General features: G+C 54.1%; 1 protein-coding gene across 3 annotated transcripts in view; it reads left to right on the top strand.

Moving 5' to 3' along the window:
- Positions 1-16,265, top strand: part of ITGA11 (integrin subunit alpha 11) — a 41,828-nt gene that overhangs the window by 15,733 nt on the left and 9,830 nt on the right. For all 3 annotated transcript variants that reach the window (XR_008439045.1, XM_053988621.1, XM_053988620.1), the window contains exons 8-20: positions 482-626; positions 1,685-1,850; positions 3,200-3,270; positions 3,728-3,872; positions 5,499-5,647; positions 6,995-7,135; positions 8,658-8,861; positions 10,258-10,388; positions 10,894-11,060; positions 12,550-12,692; positions 13,575-13,685; positions 13,953-14,038; positions 14,971-15,172. Coding sequence is in view for 2 of the 3 variants with exons in the window: in XM_053988621.1 (XP_053844596.1) it covers positions 482-626; positions 1,685-1,850; positions 3,200-3,270; positions 3,728-3,872; positions 5,499-5,647; positions 6,995-7,135; positions 8,658-8,861; positions 10,258-10,388; positions 10,894-11,060; positions 12,550-12,692; positions 13,575-13,685; positions 13,953-14,038; positions 14,971-15,172 (1,861 nt within the window). In the remaining variant the exon portion in view is untranslated. The remainder of the gene's footprint in view (positions 1-481; positions 627-1,684; positions 1,851-3,199; positions 3,271-3,727; positions 3,873-5,498; positions 5,648-6,994; positions 7,136-8,657; positions 8,862-10,257; positions 10,389-10,893; positions 11,061-12,549; positions 12,693-13,574; positions 13,686-13,952; positions 14,039-14,970; positions 15,173-16,265) is intronic.

Raw genomic sequence — 16,265 nt, 5'->3', positions numbered from 1 at the left:
AGGAACGGCGATTCCAGCACTGCCCTGGGCAGCTCGGGGAAGTTTTAGATGGATCCTGGCCGGATCCGAGCAAGGTCCTGAATTATTTGTGTCACACCGAGTCCCCAGCCCTGCTCAGTGTCCCTTTTCCATAAATACGCTGGAATTTGGGACTGTGCTTTGTCAAAATCCCCGGATTTTGGCAGGGGTGGATAAGGGGATGAAGAAATTTTCCCTCACAGGGAAAGGCCCCCATAGGCCAAGGCCAGAACTTCGCTGGCCGACTCAAGATCCATTCCCTCACCCAATTTTGCTGAACTACGGCCTCTTTCCTGCAAAAAAAAAGCGGGGAAATCCACATCCCAAAGCATTTCCCGCGGGGTTCCTGCACCTCCCCAAGGGGCAGCGGCCCCACAGACCCCTCGGGGCGGGCTCGGTGGGGCGGCGCAGCCGCCACGGAGCCGGCGGGGCTGAGCAGCCCAGGGCATCTCTTCACTTGCAGCTCGGAAGCGTTTCGGAAAGGTGGCCGGAAAGGGGCAAAGAGAGTAATGATTGTCATCACAGATGGAGAGTCCCACGACAGCCCAGACCTGGAGAAGGTGATCGAGGACAGCGAGAGGGACAACGTCACCAGATACGCCGTGGCGGTGAGTGACGGGACTTCTGTGGGTTGTGGAAGACCTGCAGAGCTTGGCGGTGATCCAGGAATCGCAAAGCACCAGGATAGCCCATCCCCACTGCTCCTGGGGCATTCCAAGAGGTCCTGTCCATCCCCACTGCTCCTGGGGCATTCCAAGAGGTTCTTGTGTGCTCCAGTAATCCCAACACAGCAGGACAGCCCATGCCCACTGCTCCTGGGGTATTCCAACAGGTCCTGTCCATCCCCACTGCTCCTGGGGCATTCCAAGAGGTTCTTGTGTGCTCCAGGAATCCCAAAGCACCAGGACAGCCCATCCCCACTGCTCCTGGAGCATTCCAAGAGGTTCTTGTGTGCTCCAGGAATCCCAAAGCACCAGGACAGCCCATCCCCACTGCTCCTGGAATATTCCAAGAGATCCTGTCCATCCCCACTGCTCCTGGAGCATTCCAAGAGGTCCTGTCCATCCCCACTGCTCCTGGAGCATTCCAAGAGGTCCTGTCCATCCCCACTGCTCCTGGAATATTCCAAGGGATCCTGTCCATCCCCACTGCTCCTGGAACATTCCAAGAGGTCCTGTCCATTCCCACTGCTCCTGGAATATTCCAAGAGATCCTGTCCATCCCCACTGCTCCTGGAATATTCCAAGAGATCCTGTCCATCCCCACTGCTCCTGGAACATTCCAAGAGCTCGCTGTGGCTGTTGCTGCTTTTGGGATGCTCAGCTCGGGATTCAGCTGCCGGAGCTGGTGCCGGGACCAGGGGCAGGCAGGACCCCAAATTCCACGAGGAATGTCCCGCGGGAGGAACTGCAGCAGTTCCTCTGTTTGTTCCCACAAAGTGGTGTCAGATCTGAGGATGGGGCTTCTCCCACATGGACACCCCAAAGCGTTTTGGGAAGAGTTTTTATCCATCCTGGGAAAGCGGCTGACCCCCCATCCCTGGATGCATCCAAGGTTGGATGGTGTCCCTGCCCATGGAATGGGATAAGCTTTAATATCCCTTCCAACCCAAACCATCCGGGAATTCTAATTCCATGGAAGTCTCTCACATTTTATTCCCAACCAGGTCTTGGGTTATTACAACAGGAGAGGAATCAACCCCGAGGCCTTTCTGAACGAGATCAAATTCATCGCCAGCGACCCCGACGACAAACACTTCTTCAACGTCACCGACGAGGCGGCGCTCAAGGACATCGTGGATGCTCTGGGAGAAAGGATTTTCAGCCTGGAAGGTGAGGGATGCTCCTCCCTGGCACGTCCCAGGGCCGGGAATGTGCTGCTGATCCTTTTTTTCCCCCCCGAATTTGGACATGGCTCCCGCAATATCTGAGCCTAAAATCCTGCTTGGAGTATCTTCAGATTTGAGGAAATGTCTTTATTTGGAGCGGTTGCTTCCCCCGGGAGTCGGGAGCAGAGATCCCTTTTCCAAAGGACACACCTCATTCCGGGCAGCGGAATTCTGGTGGCTTTGATTTTCCTTTTTATAGAAAACCTCGGAGATTTGGTATGGGGGGAATTTGGGCGTCAGTGTCTTCCTCATCCATCAAATTCCAGGGCTGTAAACAGGAAAACCCACACACAGGAGCTTCCTGGGGTGCCAGACATCAGGAGATTATGGGAATAATGTTGGGATTTCGGGTTTGTTGGCTGAAATGAAATATCAGGAAATATTTCTGTCTTAAATGTCAGCTCTTGTGACAACTTTGTCGCTCTCCCAAACTAAATTTATCCGAATTTCAGAGGAAAAATGCAGCCTGGAATGAACAATTGGAACAGAAGATGGAGGGCTCGCACTGGGAATGAAACATCTTGAATTTGGGGGATTTTGGCTCAAACCAGCTCACAAACTCCCCACAAGTTTCCCAGTTTTCTCTGTCCAGCTTGGAGCTTCCCTGTGGAAGTTGCCCTGGATGAGGAACTCCCCCAGTTGGAATTACGAAGCAAAAACCTCCAAATCCCCATTTTTGGGTGATCTTGCAGCTCTGCAAGGGGAGAAGCTGCACCCCAGTAGAGCTCCCAGAGCTCCTCACAGCACGAGGTTGTGGAATTGGTGGATTTGGGGAGAAATGGGATCATCAGGAGGACCTGGAGCTGCTGGAGCAATTCCAGAGGAGGAAGCCCCTCTGGAGCCAGGCTGGGAGAGCTGGGAATGTTCACCTGGAGAAGGGAAGGATCCAGGGAGAGCTCAGAGCCATCCCAGGGCCTGAAGGGGCTCCAGGAGAGCTGGAGAGGGACTGGGACAAGGGATGGAGGGACAGGACCCAGGGAATGGCTCCCACTGCCAGAGGGCAGGGATGGATGGGAGATTGGGAATTGGAATTGTTCCTGGGAGGGTGGGGAGGGGATGGGCTGGAATTCCCAGAGCAGCTGTGGCTGCCTCTGGATCCCTGGCACTGTCCAAGGCCAGGCTGGACAGGGCTTGGAGCACCCTGGGATAGGGAAAGGTGTCCCTGCCCACGGCAGGGCTGGGATGGGAACCCACCATGGCCCAGCCCTTCCCGGAGAGCAAAACTCTCCATTAAACACAAATTCCGGTTTTTTTTGGTTTTTTTTTTTGGTTTTTTTTTTTTTTTTTTTTAAGGAACCAACAAGAACGAGATCTCCTTTGGACTGGAAATGTCCCAGACTGGATTTTCATCCCACGTTGTGGAAGTAAGAGAGGAAATATGGGAATTTTTTTTTTTTTTTCCTCTGGCCTTGTCCTGTTTATCACCCCCCGCTCCAGGTGGGAGATTGGGATCTGGGACAAATTATTAATTACGGAGTTAAATAATTAACGTGAGGATAAGGAAGTGTTGCTGGATTATCCCGTGGGAAAGGGAGGTGTTGGGAGACCCGAGCATCCCTTAGGATCTGCAGCAGATCCTCCCGATGCCGTGACCTCTCGGGAAGGACACGCTGGGATCCTCATGGAGAAGGCGTTCGGGAATTTCCTGGGGAGAAAAAACACATCGGAAAAACGGGAACAGGGTGGAAGTGTCATCCCAGCATTTTTAAAACCCCCCGGCACTCCAGGTGTTTTTGGAAGAAGGGTCTGTGTGGGATCAGAGGGATGGAGTCGCCTCCGCTTGGGAAGAAATCCCACCAAAGCACTCCCGTTGTTCCACAGGACGGGATCCTGCTGGGAGCAGTGGGAGCCTACGACTGGAACGGAGCTGTCCTGAAGGAGACCAGCAGTGGGAAGGTCATTCCTCTGCGGGAATCCTACCTGCAGGAATTCCCGGAGGAGCTGAAAAACCACGGAGCCTATTTAGGTGGGAAAGCTGAACGAGGCCGTGCTGCCGCGGCGGGAGGAATTTGGGATTTTATCCTTAAAAAATAGGAAGCACGGGATGTTCCTCATGGGAGATGCAGCACGGGAGCATCCTCACCTGGGAAGAGCCCGGCTCCGACCCCGGAGCGGGGCACAAATGGGATTTAAATTCAGGAGCAGCCGAGCCAGCGGGTTATCCGCAGCTTTTCTTGGAACGGTTTCAAAGCTCTGATGGAATTTCATGCCTAGGCAGGAAATACCTGCTGGGTTAATCCGTTCCATGTGCAGCCACTGGAGCTCTGGAATAAAAATATCAGCCTGGACTGTGAAATGCAGCCTCTCCTCGGAGATGTGGCTGCCCCGTGGCGGGGAGAGAGGTGGGATTCTCTGGGATCAGCGCCTCAAGGCTCTTCCTTGGGAATAGGCACACATGGATCACCTGTGGGGTGACAGCAGAGTGTCCCCGGGAGCTGGGATGGCTGTGGGTGTCCCACGGGAATCCCTGTGGGAGCTCAGCTGGGCTCTCTTTTCCACTGCCTGGAGTGAGAAATCTGGGAATATTAAGGAATGCTGGTGTATCCCGCTGAGAAGCAGCCTGGGGGGCTCAGGGCTGATGGTTGGTTTAGGAATATCCCTCCACGAGGGGCATTTTTAGGGAAAGAGGGACCCCAGGCAAGGCTGGTGAGCAGGGAAAGGGGTCCAAAAATCCCCGGAGATACTCAAAATTCAACTGGATGTGATCCCAGGGAATGTGATTCAGTTTCATGATCGGCCAGACTTTGAGCTCCATAGAATTCCAGAATTCTGGAGTGATTTGGGTTGGAAAGGAACTTAAAGCTCATCCCATTCCACCTTCCCCTATCCCAGGTTTCTCCAAGCCTCATCCAGCCTGGGGTTGGAATATTCCAGAGACGAGGCAGCCACAGCTTCTCTGGGTGCCCTGTTCCACTTCTAAGGATTTAATTGGAATTCAAACCTGAGCCTGAAGGTTCAGGAACCTGGACGTGGGGTTGAAACCTGGGATTTGGCAGCCCCAGCGTTATATTCCTACAAAATCCCATCTGCAACGATGAAAGTGCCGCAGCCCAGGGGGTGATCCCCGTAGGAAAAAGGGATTGCTCAGGGTCATTGGCTTAGGCAGGGTTATTTCCATCAGGAGGAATGGTTTTGATGGATTCGTGGCTTTTCTTGGACTGGGAATGTTGACATCAAGCACCAGGAAAGCTTTTCCTGGTGCTCCGAGAGGAGCGGAGCAGCGGGAGCTGCAACTTCCCAACACTCAGCACCTCAGTGCGTGTGTCCAGCCTGATGTGAGCCGTGAAATAAAACACCCAGAAGTCCGGGACTTGCAGGGATTGGATTCACCTTTGATAAAAGCAGGATTTGCACAGGAAGTGGGAATCAGGCAGTGCCAAAACTCCCGGCACAGCCCCGGCTGTGGCAGCACCGGAGCTGGCGGCTCAGGGGCGCCGGGGTCCGTCTGCGCCATTTCATCTTTGTAAAAATCCCGGTTTTTAAGCTTCCCTTTTTGGGAAGTGGCCAGAGCTGTGTCAGCAGCTGGGGGCTGACGGAAAGCAGACCCTGGGAGCAGGCAGGGAATTCTCACTCCGTGTCCATCCCTTTCCAGGCTACACCGTCTCCTCCGTCGTCTCCACCAAGCACGAGCGGATTTACGTGGCGGGAGCGCCGCGGTTCAACCACACCGGCAAGGTCATCCTGTTCAACATGCACAGCAACAGGAACCTCACCATCCACCAGGCCCTCAAGGGAGAGCAGGTAATTCCGGCCGGGAATGCCGCGCCGCTTTTCCCCCATGGAAAAACCAACCCTCTCCCTTGATTTTCCCGTGTCGGAACGGCTCGGCAGCGCCGCGCAGCCGTGGATGCACCTTGGTTTGAAAAGACAGGTGTCTGCTAAGGAAGGCAGGAGCCTCCCTTGAAATGGAAAATGAAAAATAACTCCCTCTGAATTATTATAATTTTGAAATCAAGGAGCTCTCAAGCAAAGATATGGGAGTAGGATTAACAGTTCTTTACTAAGAAAATTAAAAATACAGACGTGTCGCTATTGGACACGAAATGAGTACACAGAAGCTTGGTAAGTTCAAAAGAGAAAAAGACCCAGTTTTATTCAAACATCTGGTATTTGTACAATTCCAAAGGTGACCGTGGATTGGAGGATGGAATTACCGCCTCTCCAACCACACTGGTCCAAAGATCTATCAATGATTTCTCTCTACCCACAGACAAATATTTAAACTATTCAATTTATACATGAACTTGTATGGGAACTCTGACTCTCAAATATTAAGACTCTTAAACATTATCAGAAGGTTAAACAAGTTTTATGAGAACTTTAAAACTTCCAAAAGAACTATAAAAGAAAACTTAACACTTTTAAAAATCGGGGCAACACAGACGCAACAGTACAAAAAAAGAAAACAAACCACTGCCAGAGTGAGAGCAGGCCCTGGCACGCTGTGGGTCAGGTGGTGGCAGCAGTGCCATTCCATGGGGGCTCAGCCCTCCTGCAGTGCCAGCTGTGCTTCTGCTGGAGCAGGATCCTGGACAAGGCTGGAGTTTTCCTCTGGAGCTCCAGGGCTGCTGGAGATGGGCCTGGGCTCCCTCTGGGAGTGCAGTGGGGCAGAAAGCTGCTCCTCTGGGAATGCAGTGGGGCAGAAAGCTGCTCCTCTGGGAATGCAGTGGGAAAAAGCTCATTTGGGCCTCAGATTGTATCCAGGTAGGAATGCTTTGCTCCTCCCCTGGGCACAGCATCTCCCCATGGGATGATGGAATTTTATCAGCCGTGCAGGGACACTCACTGGCCCATGAACAGGAGATAATTAATAATTGATGGCCCATGAACAGGAGATAATTAATAATTGATGGCCCATGAAAAGAAGAGATCTCCTGGGGGGAGGATTGGCTGTGGGAGAGATAAAGAAAAAACTGCCCAGTGAAGAGCAGAGAGCTGCCCCAGCTCTGACAGATGGGGACAGAACACTCACCCCCATTTCCGGACGGTTGTGGCTGCATCCACAGCGGGGCTGTGGCAGGGTTGGGATGTCCCTGTGGATCCCAGGGCGATGGTGGCATCGTTCCCACCCCGTCCTGTCCCCTCCAGATCGGCTCCTACTACGGCAGCGAGATCAATTCCCTGGATGTGGACGGCGACGGCGTCACCGACGTGCTGCTGGTGGGAGCGCCCATGTTCTTCAGCGAGGGCAGGGAGAGGGGCAAGGTCTACGTGTACACCCTACAGGGGGTGAGTGGCACCTGGGGACACCGCGGGGACGCTCGGGTGCTCTTGTGGCGGCCGTGTCCCCTGGTGGGGTCTCAGGGGAGGCGTGGAATGGGATCTTTGCCACGTGGGAATGTGGATGTCCCTCTGGAGAAACCACCTCCGGCCACGTGGCTTCCTCCAAACTTGCTCCCTCCAGGGAGAGCTCAGAGCCCCCTCCAGGGCCAGGAAGAGCTCAGAGCCCCCTCCAGGGCCATGTGGAAGTTGCCCTGGATGAGGAACTCCCCCAGTTGGAATTACAAAGCAAAAACCTCCAAATCCCCATTTTTGGGTGATCTTGCAGCTCTGCAAGGGGAGAAGCTGTACCCCAGCAGAGCTCCCAGAGCTCCTAACAGCACGAGGTTGTGGAATTGGGGGATTTGGGGAGAAATGGGATCATCAGGAGGACCTGGAGCTGCTGGAGCAATTCCAGAGGAAGCACTGGAGCTGCTCCAAGGGTGGAGCTCCTCTGGAGCCAGGCTGGGAGAGCTGGGAATGTTCCCCTGGAGAAGGGAAGGATCCAGGGAGAGCCCAAAGCCCTTGCAGGGCCTGAAGGGGCTCCAGGAGAGCTGGAGAGGGACTGGGGACAAGGGATGGAGGGACAGGACCCAGGGAATGGCTCCCACTGCCAGAGGGCAGGGATGGATGGGATATTGGGAATTAGGAATTGTTCCCTGTCAGGGTGGGCCACTCACAGGGCTCTGGGGACAGCAAGTCCCTCCCTTCCCTCCAGTGCTGGAATGGGACATTTGCCACCCCTGTCCCCTTCCCTGTCCCAGCTTTCCTGGTGGGCCACCCAAAAATCTGGCTCAAAATGAGCCAAATCCATCAGGATCCAGGAACACATGGGAAGGTTGTGCTCTACATCCAAGGATGCAGAGCCTGCCTGGAGCATGGAATCCCTACACCCAAAGCACTTTGTTATTTATGAAATTATTATTATTATTATTAACAATAATAATAATGACATTTGTGTTTATTATAGATTTTTTTTTGAGTATGGAATGTTTATTATTATGGAATTTATTAAGGATGCAGAGCCTGCCTGGAGCATGGAATCCCTACACCCAAAGCACTTTGTTATTTATGGAATTATTATTATTATTATCAGTAGTAGTAGTAGTAGTAGTAGTAGTAGTAATAACAATGACATTTGTATTTTTTATAGAATTTTTTATGAGTATGGAATGTTTATTATTATAGAATTTGTATTTGTTATTAAATGTTTTATTAATATGGAAGAATAATAATTATTATTATTACTATTACTGCTATTGAATTATTTATGTCATGTGCAAAGCAGATGTGAGGCTGGCTCAGGGGGGGCTCAGGGCTCATCATTCCCCAGGGACGTGCTCCAAAATCCCCCATCCCTGGGAACGCTCCCACCTCCTTCCTTGGAGAACCCCTCCCACATCACTGCACTGTTCGCTTGGGGCTTTCTCCTCTTTCCAGCCTTGCTGCTGATGCTTTGGGAATTGTCTTCCTTCTTTCCTTTCCTTGGCAGAACCTCTTCATTCCCAGCGGAGCCCTGGTGGACCTCCAGAGTTACCAGAATTCCCGTTTCGGCTCCTGCATCGCTGCCGTTCCCGACCTCAACCAGGACTCCTACAATGACCTGGTGGTCGGGGCCCCTCTGGAGGACGAGCACCAAGGAGCCATTTACGTTTTCCTTGGATTCCAGGAGACCATCCTGAAGAAGTACAAGCAGGTGGGCCTTCCCCGAGCTTGGGTTTCCTCCTCTTTTCATGGGAATAAATTTGTCCCTGTTCTAAGGACTGGTGGGGCAGGACAAATCCACGCCCGGGATTTAATTGTTAATTATCGCGGCCAGATATTTCCTCTTTTGAGGCATCCAAGACAAAACGTTGGAATTCAAGCACTGGAATGACGGAGCCTTCCCCGGATTGGGGTGACTCCGGATGGTGGTAAAGTCTCTCCTCCAACCCGTGCCTTCAAAGAAAGACTCAGTAGTCTTCAGTCGTCCGGTCTCAAGGCAGTTTATTGCATGTTATCTCAAGGCACACAGACTCCCTGACATTGTCCCTGACTCTGTCTGTCCCCGTCTCTGGCTGTCCCCGTCTCTCCTCCCCGAGGGGCTGGTGCCATCTTTTATATCACACATTACGTATTAGGTGTTTATAGTTTTTCCCCAATGCCTACTACCTATGTTGAACAGTGACTTTCTACTCTAAACCAATCTGTGAGTGCCAACACCACCAAGAACATGGAGAATAGGAAGAAGAAAGAAGGAGGACAGGGCACGCCCAAATCCCTCCATCTTAGAACCTCTGACCCCCATGTACAAACCTCAGACCCCCCTGTACAAGGCCTAAAACCCCCCTGTACAGCACTCAAAAATCCTACCTTTCACTTTGTGACTACTTCTATTATAATATCTAAACTTTTGTGATTTCTTGTTCTTCCTGCAAGGTTGGTAAATTGTTCCATGGGTCAAGCTCAAGACCACAGGGGTCCCTGGCCGCCTGCCAGGGTCTCAGAGGCTTCTGCCCTGGGCCCAGAACATCCAAGAGTGTCTGAGGGACACCTTTGGTTCCGACACTGGAACAGCAGTGGTGGATTCCCAATCCCTGCTGGGGTTTAAGATGGGTGGATGTGGCACTTGGGGACATTGGTGGTGGCCTTGGCAGCGCCAGGGGGTGGTTGGACTCCACAGCCTTGGGTGGCTTTTCCAACCTGATTTATTCCATGGAATAGTGGGGAAAAAGGCTTGAAATTGGAAGCAATGTTTAGCATTCATTGCAAGGGATTGCTATAGATGTATTAATTAACTAATTAATTGATGATTATTTTTATTTATTTTGTTTGTTTTTACTTAAATTATTTGTTTATTTATTTATTACACTTTTGATAAATACGCAGGGTAAATCCAGCAGAAATCTTGGATGGTGTCTCCAAAGAGAAATTGCTTTCAAAAGCAAATGCTTTCCCTTTTCCAAAGAGAAATTCCCTGGAAAACCATGTTTAGTAGAACCTCTTGGAACGGGGGAATTTCCAGCGGCGAGGCGGAGTCAGCCTGGCAAACCCTTGGCAGGCAGGGATTCTCCTGCTGGAATCCAGCCTGGATTGTTCCCGTTCCTTTCCAGCGGATCGCGGCCGCCGACCTCGCTCCGGGCCTGATGTATTTTGGATGCAGCATCCACGGGCAGCTGGATCTGAACGAGGACGGGCTCGTGGACTTGGCCGTGGGCTCGCTGGGCAGCGCCGTGGTGCTGTGGTGAGCCACGGATCCTTGGTGCCCTCTCCCGATTTCCTCTGCCCAAACCATGCCAAAGTTTTTCCAGGGAAAACTGGTCTCCCAACATTCCGAGCCATCTTTCCTGATTAACCACCCCCTGTCCAACGGGGCTGTGGGATCTCAATACCCTCAGGCCCTAAAAAGGTGCCAGAGCTGGTTTTCCATTGAGTTTCATCCATAGTTCTCCAGAAATTCCAAATCTGTGGGATTTGCCCAGGCTCCTTCTGGTCTGGTTTAATCAGAGCAATATTTTCAAATGTTAATTAAAGTTTGGAGAGTCCCTTGAAGCTGTTGGGACAGAGGGTGGCTGTGCCCAGCCGAGATGGGTCAGCATGGCCTCTGCTTGGAGAGCGCCTTCGGTCTTCCCAACCTTCTGCGAAAAGGAGGGAAAAGGAGTGAAAAAGGCAAACCTGGAGCTGTGGGAGACTCCAGGATGTCCCATCCCGAGCCAGAGCCCATCCCATGCCCTCTCCCCACCCCGCAGGTCCCGCAGCGTGGTCCAGATCAACGCCAGCCTCCGCTTCGAGCCCTCCAAGATCAACATCTTCACCAAGGACTGCAAGCGCAACGGGAAGGAGGCCACCTGCATGAGGGCCTTCGTCTGCTTCACCGCCCTCTTCCTCTCCGCTCACTTCCAGACCGCCAGCGTGGGTAAGGACAGAATCCCAATTCCTGCCTTGCTCAGGTCTCCAGCCCCATGGAAAACACAACTTGTGGGATGGAAACCGTCCAGGAGCTTGGAGGAGCTCGTGTGTCCATCCGGCAATTTGACATCACTCATGTTTGTCCCTGTCCCGGCCGAGTCTCCGGGTTCTGGTGGTGGTTCTTCCAAAGAAACACCCTCGGGATAAATCCCACCTCATCCCTCACCTATTCCCTGGGCTGAGCTCTCCTGGGATTTGCCTTTCCATGCTCTGTGTGACGGGAATGTCACCCCAGCGGGACGGGAGAGGACGTGCCCGGCCCGCGTTCCGCGGGGCTCATCCATCCCTCCCGCCTCCCGCAGCAGCGGGACACATCTGCCGGCCAGATGTGCGTTTTCCACAACATCCCAGGGAGTCTGCGGAGCTGGCCAGCTCTCCCATTAAACCCTTGGATGGTGCCGTGACCCCGAGTGATCCCCGGCGGATTCCCGGGAGTCAGCGGAGCAGGGAAGCGATAGCGGCTCAGCCCCTGTGAGCCAGCAGCAAACCCTGGCCAAGGAAAATCAGGATCCAAAGCCAAAGGAAAAACTCCCATCGCACAGACCGGGAGTTTTGTTTTGCTCTGTCAAATCCAGCATTTTTCTCCCTGCTGCTGTCCCGGAGGGATAAAATCTGAGTGAGATTTCCTTATTTATTTGATTTTACCTTTATTTCCTCTGGAAATAAAGAGTCACGCCCTGGATGAGCCTCTCTGCTCTGGAGCCAGGCTGGGAGAGCTGAGGGTGTCCAGCCAGGAGAAGGGAAGGATCCAGAGAAACCTCAGAACCCCTTCCAGGGCCTGAAGGAGCTCCAGGAGCGCTGGAGAGGGGCTTGGGACAAGGGATGGAGGGACAGGACACAGGGAATGGCTTTAAGCTGAAAGAGGGACAGATGGGATTTTGGGAATGAATTGTTCCCTGTGAGGGTGGGGAGGGGATGGGATGGAATTCCCAAAGCAGCTGTGGCTGCCCCCGGATCCCTGGAAGTGCCCAGGGCCAGGCTGGACAGGGCTTGGAGCACCCTGGGACAGTCGGAGGCGTCCCTGCCATGGCAGGGGCTGCAGAGAGAGGAGATTTAAGGTCCCTTCCCAAACCAGTCTGAGATTCTGCGGTTCCCTGAGATCCCTGCTTGGCCGGGAATCTCCAGTTTCTTTCCAGCAGCAGTGCAGGAACCAAAGGATCTCCATAAATCATCCAGGTGAGGGGTGAGCTCTTATTCCTCCGGACCAGCACGGGAACAATTTGAGAGGCAAACAATTCCACGCCCGCACAGATTTTACGCAGGGCCTTGCAATAATTCATTCCCAAAACTCCTCATTTGGAGAGGGGAAGCTTTTCCCAGAACCGCCCGGGGTTTCCCTGGGTTCCCCTCGGCAGGGAATGGGCACTGGCGCCACTCTTTGCCCAGGGTTTGGGGTGTGTGTGGCCCCAAGGCCTGAGCTGGGCCTGTCCTTGCAGGGCTCAGGTACAACACGACCATCGACGAGCGCCGCTACTCGCCCCGGGCACACCTGGACGAGGGCGGCGAGCGGGCGGCGCCGCGGGGGCTGGTGCTGCCCGCCGGGCAGGAGCTCTGCCACACGCTCCCCTTCCACGTCCTGGTGAGTGTGGTGCTCTCTCCAGCACCCCTCGGTGGCTTCCCGGGGTGGGAATGAGCCTCATCCCGCCGGATTCGCCCCGCTGGATCCCTGCCCGCCGGTTTGATGTGGTCGGGGAGCAGCACGTGGCAGCTGCTGGGTGCCCAAGCAGTGACATCACTGCAGCTTCCACGTGCTCCGTTCCGTGAGCCGCGTCCTCAGGGAGGGTGCGCGCTCCTCACCCCAGGGTCAGGCTGCTTTTCCTGCTCCAAAATCAGGAATGCTCGTTGTTTTGAATGGAGCGTCCCCGTGCCAGTCCCTGGTGCTGTCCCCCTGTGGCCCGGCGGGGTCCCACCCCGGGGTGCAGAGCTGGTGGATCCCTCGCTCGCAGGGAACAGCTGATGCACAAACCTGGCCAAAACCAAACATTCCCAGGGAATGAGGAGAATCTCATGGAAGCCAGGCAGGCCCACGCTGCCAGACTGGCCCAGCCCCAAGCCCCGGCTGAACTGCCGTGAACTTCTGGGAAATTTGAGGCTGGAGATGGAGCCGGAGCTCGTGATTTAGCCCAAAAAACATCTCCCTTCAGAGCATCCCTCTGCACCCCGGGGCAAGGCACGGGAGGAGCTCCAAGGGGCTTCCAGAGGGCAGGGCTAGGTGGGATGTTGGGAAGGAATTCCTGGCTGGGATGGAATTCCCAGAGGAGCTGTGGCTGGATCTCTGGAAGCGTCCAAGGCCAGGATGGATGGGGCTTGGAGCAACCTTGGAGATGGGATCTGTTTTTTGTTACATCCCAGCCCTGGGCTGGGGCTGCAGGACGGATCTGTGACCTCTGAGTGACACCCTGAGGTGCTGCCCCAGCCCAGGCAGCCCTGGGCTCCTCTCCACGTTCTCCATGTGCCACAGGACACGGCGGATTACGTGAAGCCGGTGACGTTCTCCATCGACTACGAGCTGGAGCATCCCGAGCACGGCCCCATGCTGGACGATGGGTGGCCCACCTCGCTCAGGGTCTCTGTAGGTAGCAGCTGCCACCCCCTCGGTGCCACCTCCCAAAGTGTCGCCTCCCAAAGTGCCGCCTCCCCGGTGTCACTTCCCAAAATTCCACCTCCCCAAGTGTCACACCCCTGGTGCCTCCTCCCAAAGTTCCACCTCCCAAAGTTCTACTTCCCAGGATGTCGCCTCAAAAAGTGTCACCTCCCAAAGTGCCACCCCCACCCAGGGCATCAGGGCAGATTCATCTCTGGAAGGATCGTCACCGAGCTGCTCTCGTTGTCCCCTCAGGTCCCCTTCTGGAATGGCTGCAACGAGGACGAGCACTGTGTCCCCGATCTGGTGCTGGATGCCAGAAGTGACATTCCCAGTGCCATGTGAGTAGGTGACCCAGAGCACGCTCCAAGAATGTCACCAGCTGGGGGAGGCTCCAAAAATCCAGCCCCAGTCTGCGTTCCGTAAATTCTGACATCACTGGTCCTTCATCCAGCATCACCACAAGGTTCATCCAAGCCCTCCGTGAGGTGCTCCTTGGCACTTCTGGGCCTCTCCCCGCTCCCTGTCTGGAAGGAATCCGTGGTTTTTCGGGGAATCCACAAACCAGCGAATATTTGGTGCCATGGTGATGAGTTCCAGGGATACAAATCAGGAAATACCAGGGAATAACTGCAAGGCTGGCATTACCCACCTGGCAATTACGGGCTTGACTCATGGAAATAATTCCACACTGCAGCTCCGTGGTTACAGAGCCATTAAAGGTTATCCCTGCATCCACAGGAGGCCCCAGAGCTGCTCCGAGGAGCCCCTCTGCTCTGGAGCCAGGCTGGGAGAGCTGGGAATGTTCCCCTGGAGAAGGGAAGGATCCAGGGAGAGCTCAGAGCTCCTTGCAGGGCCTGAAGGGGCTCCGGGAGAGCTGGAGAGGGACTGGGGACAAGGGATGGAGGGACAGGACACAGGGAATGGTTTTAAGGAAAGAGGGACAGATGGGATTTGGGGAAGGAATTGTTCCCTGTGAGGGTGGGGAGGGGCTGGGATGGAATTCCAGCTGGATCCCTGGAAGTGTCCAAGGCCAGGCTGGACATTGGAGCTTGGAGCCACCTTTGCTGTTGCCATGGGATCTGTTTCTTCCCTACATCCCAGCTGTCCCGAGCCGTCCTAATAATGTTTGAGAAAGCATCACACCACTGGCCAAAAATCCCCAAATTACGGCCGATGGGAAGAATCCATAATTCCTCTTTCAGCACAGCAGGACAGAGGGAGAGCGGGGATTTCCACGGTCGTAAAATCCCGGGAATGCCCCTTCTTGCAGGGAATTCTGCCGGAGGGCGCTGCGGAGGGGGGACTGCTCGGCCTTCAGCCTCTCCTTCGACGCCTCCGTCTTTGTCATCGAGAGCAGCAGGAGAAGGGTGGCCGTGGAAGCCACGCTGGAAAACCGCGGGGAGAACGCCTACAGCACCGTCCTCAACATCTCCTTCTCCAGGAACCTCCAGTTCGCCAGCTTGATCCCCAAGGTGAGCTCCTGGGGGAGATCCAGGCTTTTCCAGAGGTGCTGCTAATCCCGGCCGGGTGAGAAAGCTGCAGCCTAAAGCAGAGCCCAAATCTGTCTCCATCCCTCATAAATCAGAGCTGTTTATGGGCTCCCTTTCTAAGCACTTCCAGCTCTTTTATTTTGGAAATGCAAAAACGTTTTGAGTTTTAAGAGCCTGAGCGAAGGTCAAACACAGAGGAAATTATTTCCCTCTATTTTTCTCCTGCAGTTGTTTAAAAATACTCCCTGCACATGGCCAAGTTCCCGTCAGGAGCGAGTATTTGCAGCTGAGAAAAAACTCCTGGAAGTAGGAGCTGGTCATGGGAATGTGGCCACAGCTCAGCACCGAGCCGGGCGATGCCACCTCTCCATGGCTTTCCCTGGATGATCCCTGAGTGTCCCAAAAATTTCGCTCCCTCCATCTTGGTGCGACTCCTCCCTGTTCCCAGCGAGGTTTGGGAATGTGCTGATGCTGCTGAGCCTTCCCTCACCCCCCCCCATGACTTCATCCCTGCCCGCACATCTCATCATCTTTGTTTTTCTCCGAGCCGTGCCAAGGGAAAATTGTGGGGCTCACTGCCCACAAAATAAGAGAAATGCATTTTTTGGAGATTATTCCAAACGAAGTGAGGGGAGCAGGGAAAATCCCCGGCATGGTGGGGCACAGAAGGCACCGGGCAGCAGTGGTTGTGGGGAATATTTGCGGCTGGTCACAGAGGAGTCACGGATAATGGGCTCCTGCCTGTCCCTCCTTATCAAGGAGCATCCAGAGGGGATGGATACCTGTGTCGTATAAATAAAAAGTGGCAATGGCCCCAAAAAGTCCATAATTTCAGCAGAGGAGTGGGAGGAAACTCCAGGCTGTGGCTGGTGCTGGGATATTCCGGCTCCTGGGTAGGACTTTTCCAGTGGCAGCAGCTCAAACTGACCCCTTGTGGGATAAAAGCTGGAATAGCTCATCCTCTCATGGTGACGATGGACACCTGCCTACAAGTGGGCTAAAACATCTGGATACAACATCTGGAAGGGTTGTGGAGGAGACAGAGCAGGGTTGGTGTCCCATCCCATCCCAGCTC

This window comes from Vidua macroura, chromosome 12 (assembly GCF_024509145.1).
Source record: "Vidua macroura isolate BioBank_ID:100142 chromosome 12, ASM2450914v1, whole genome shotgun sequence".
Lineage (NCBI taxonomy): Eukaryota > Metazoa > Chordata > Aves > Passeriformes > Viduidae > Vidua > Vidua macroura.
The sequence above is the reverse complement of the archived record's forward strand: the minus strand, read 5'-3'. Positions and strand labels throughout refer to the sequence as shown.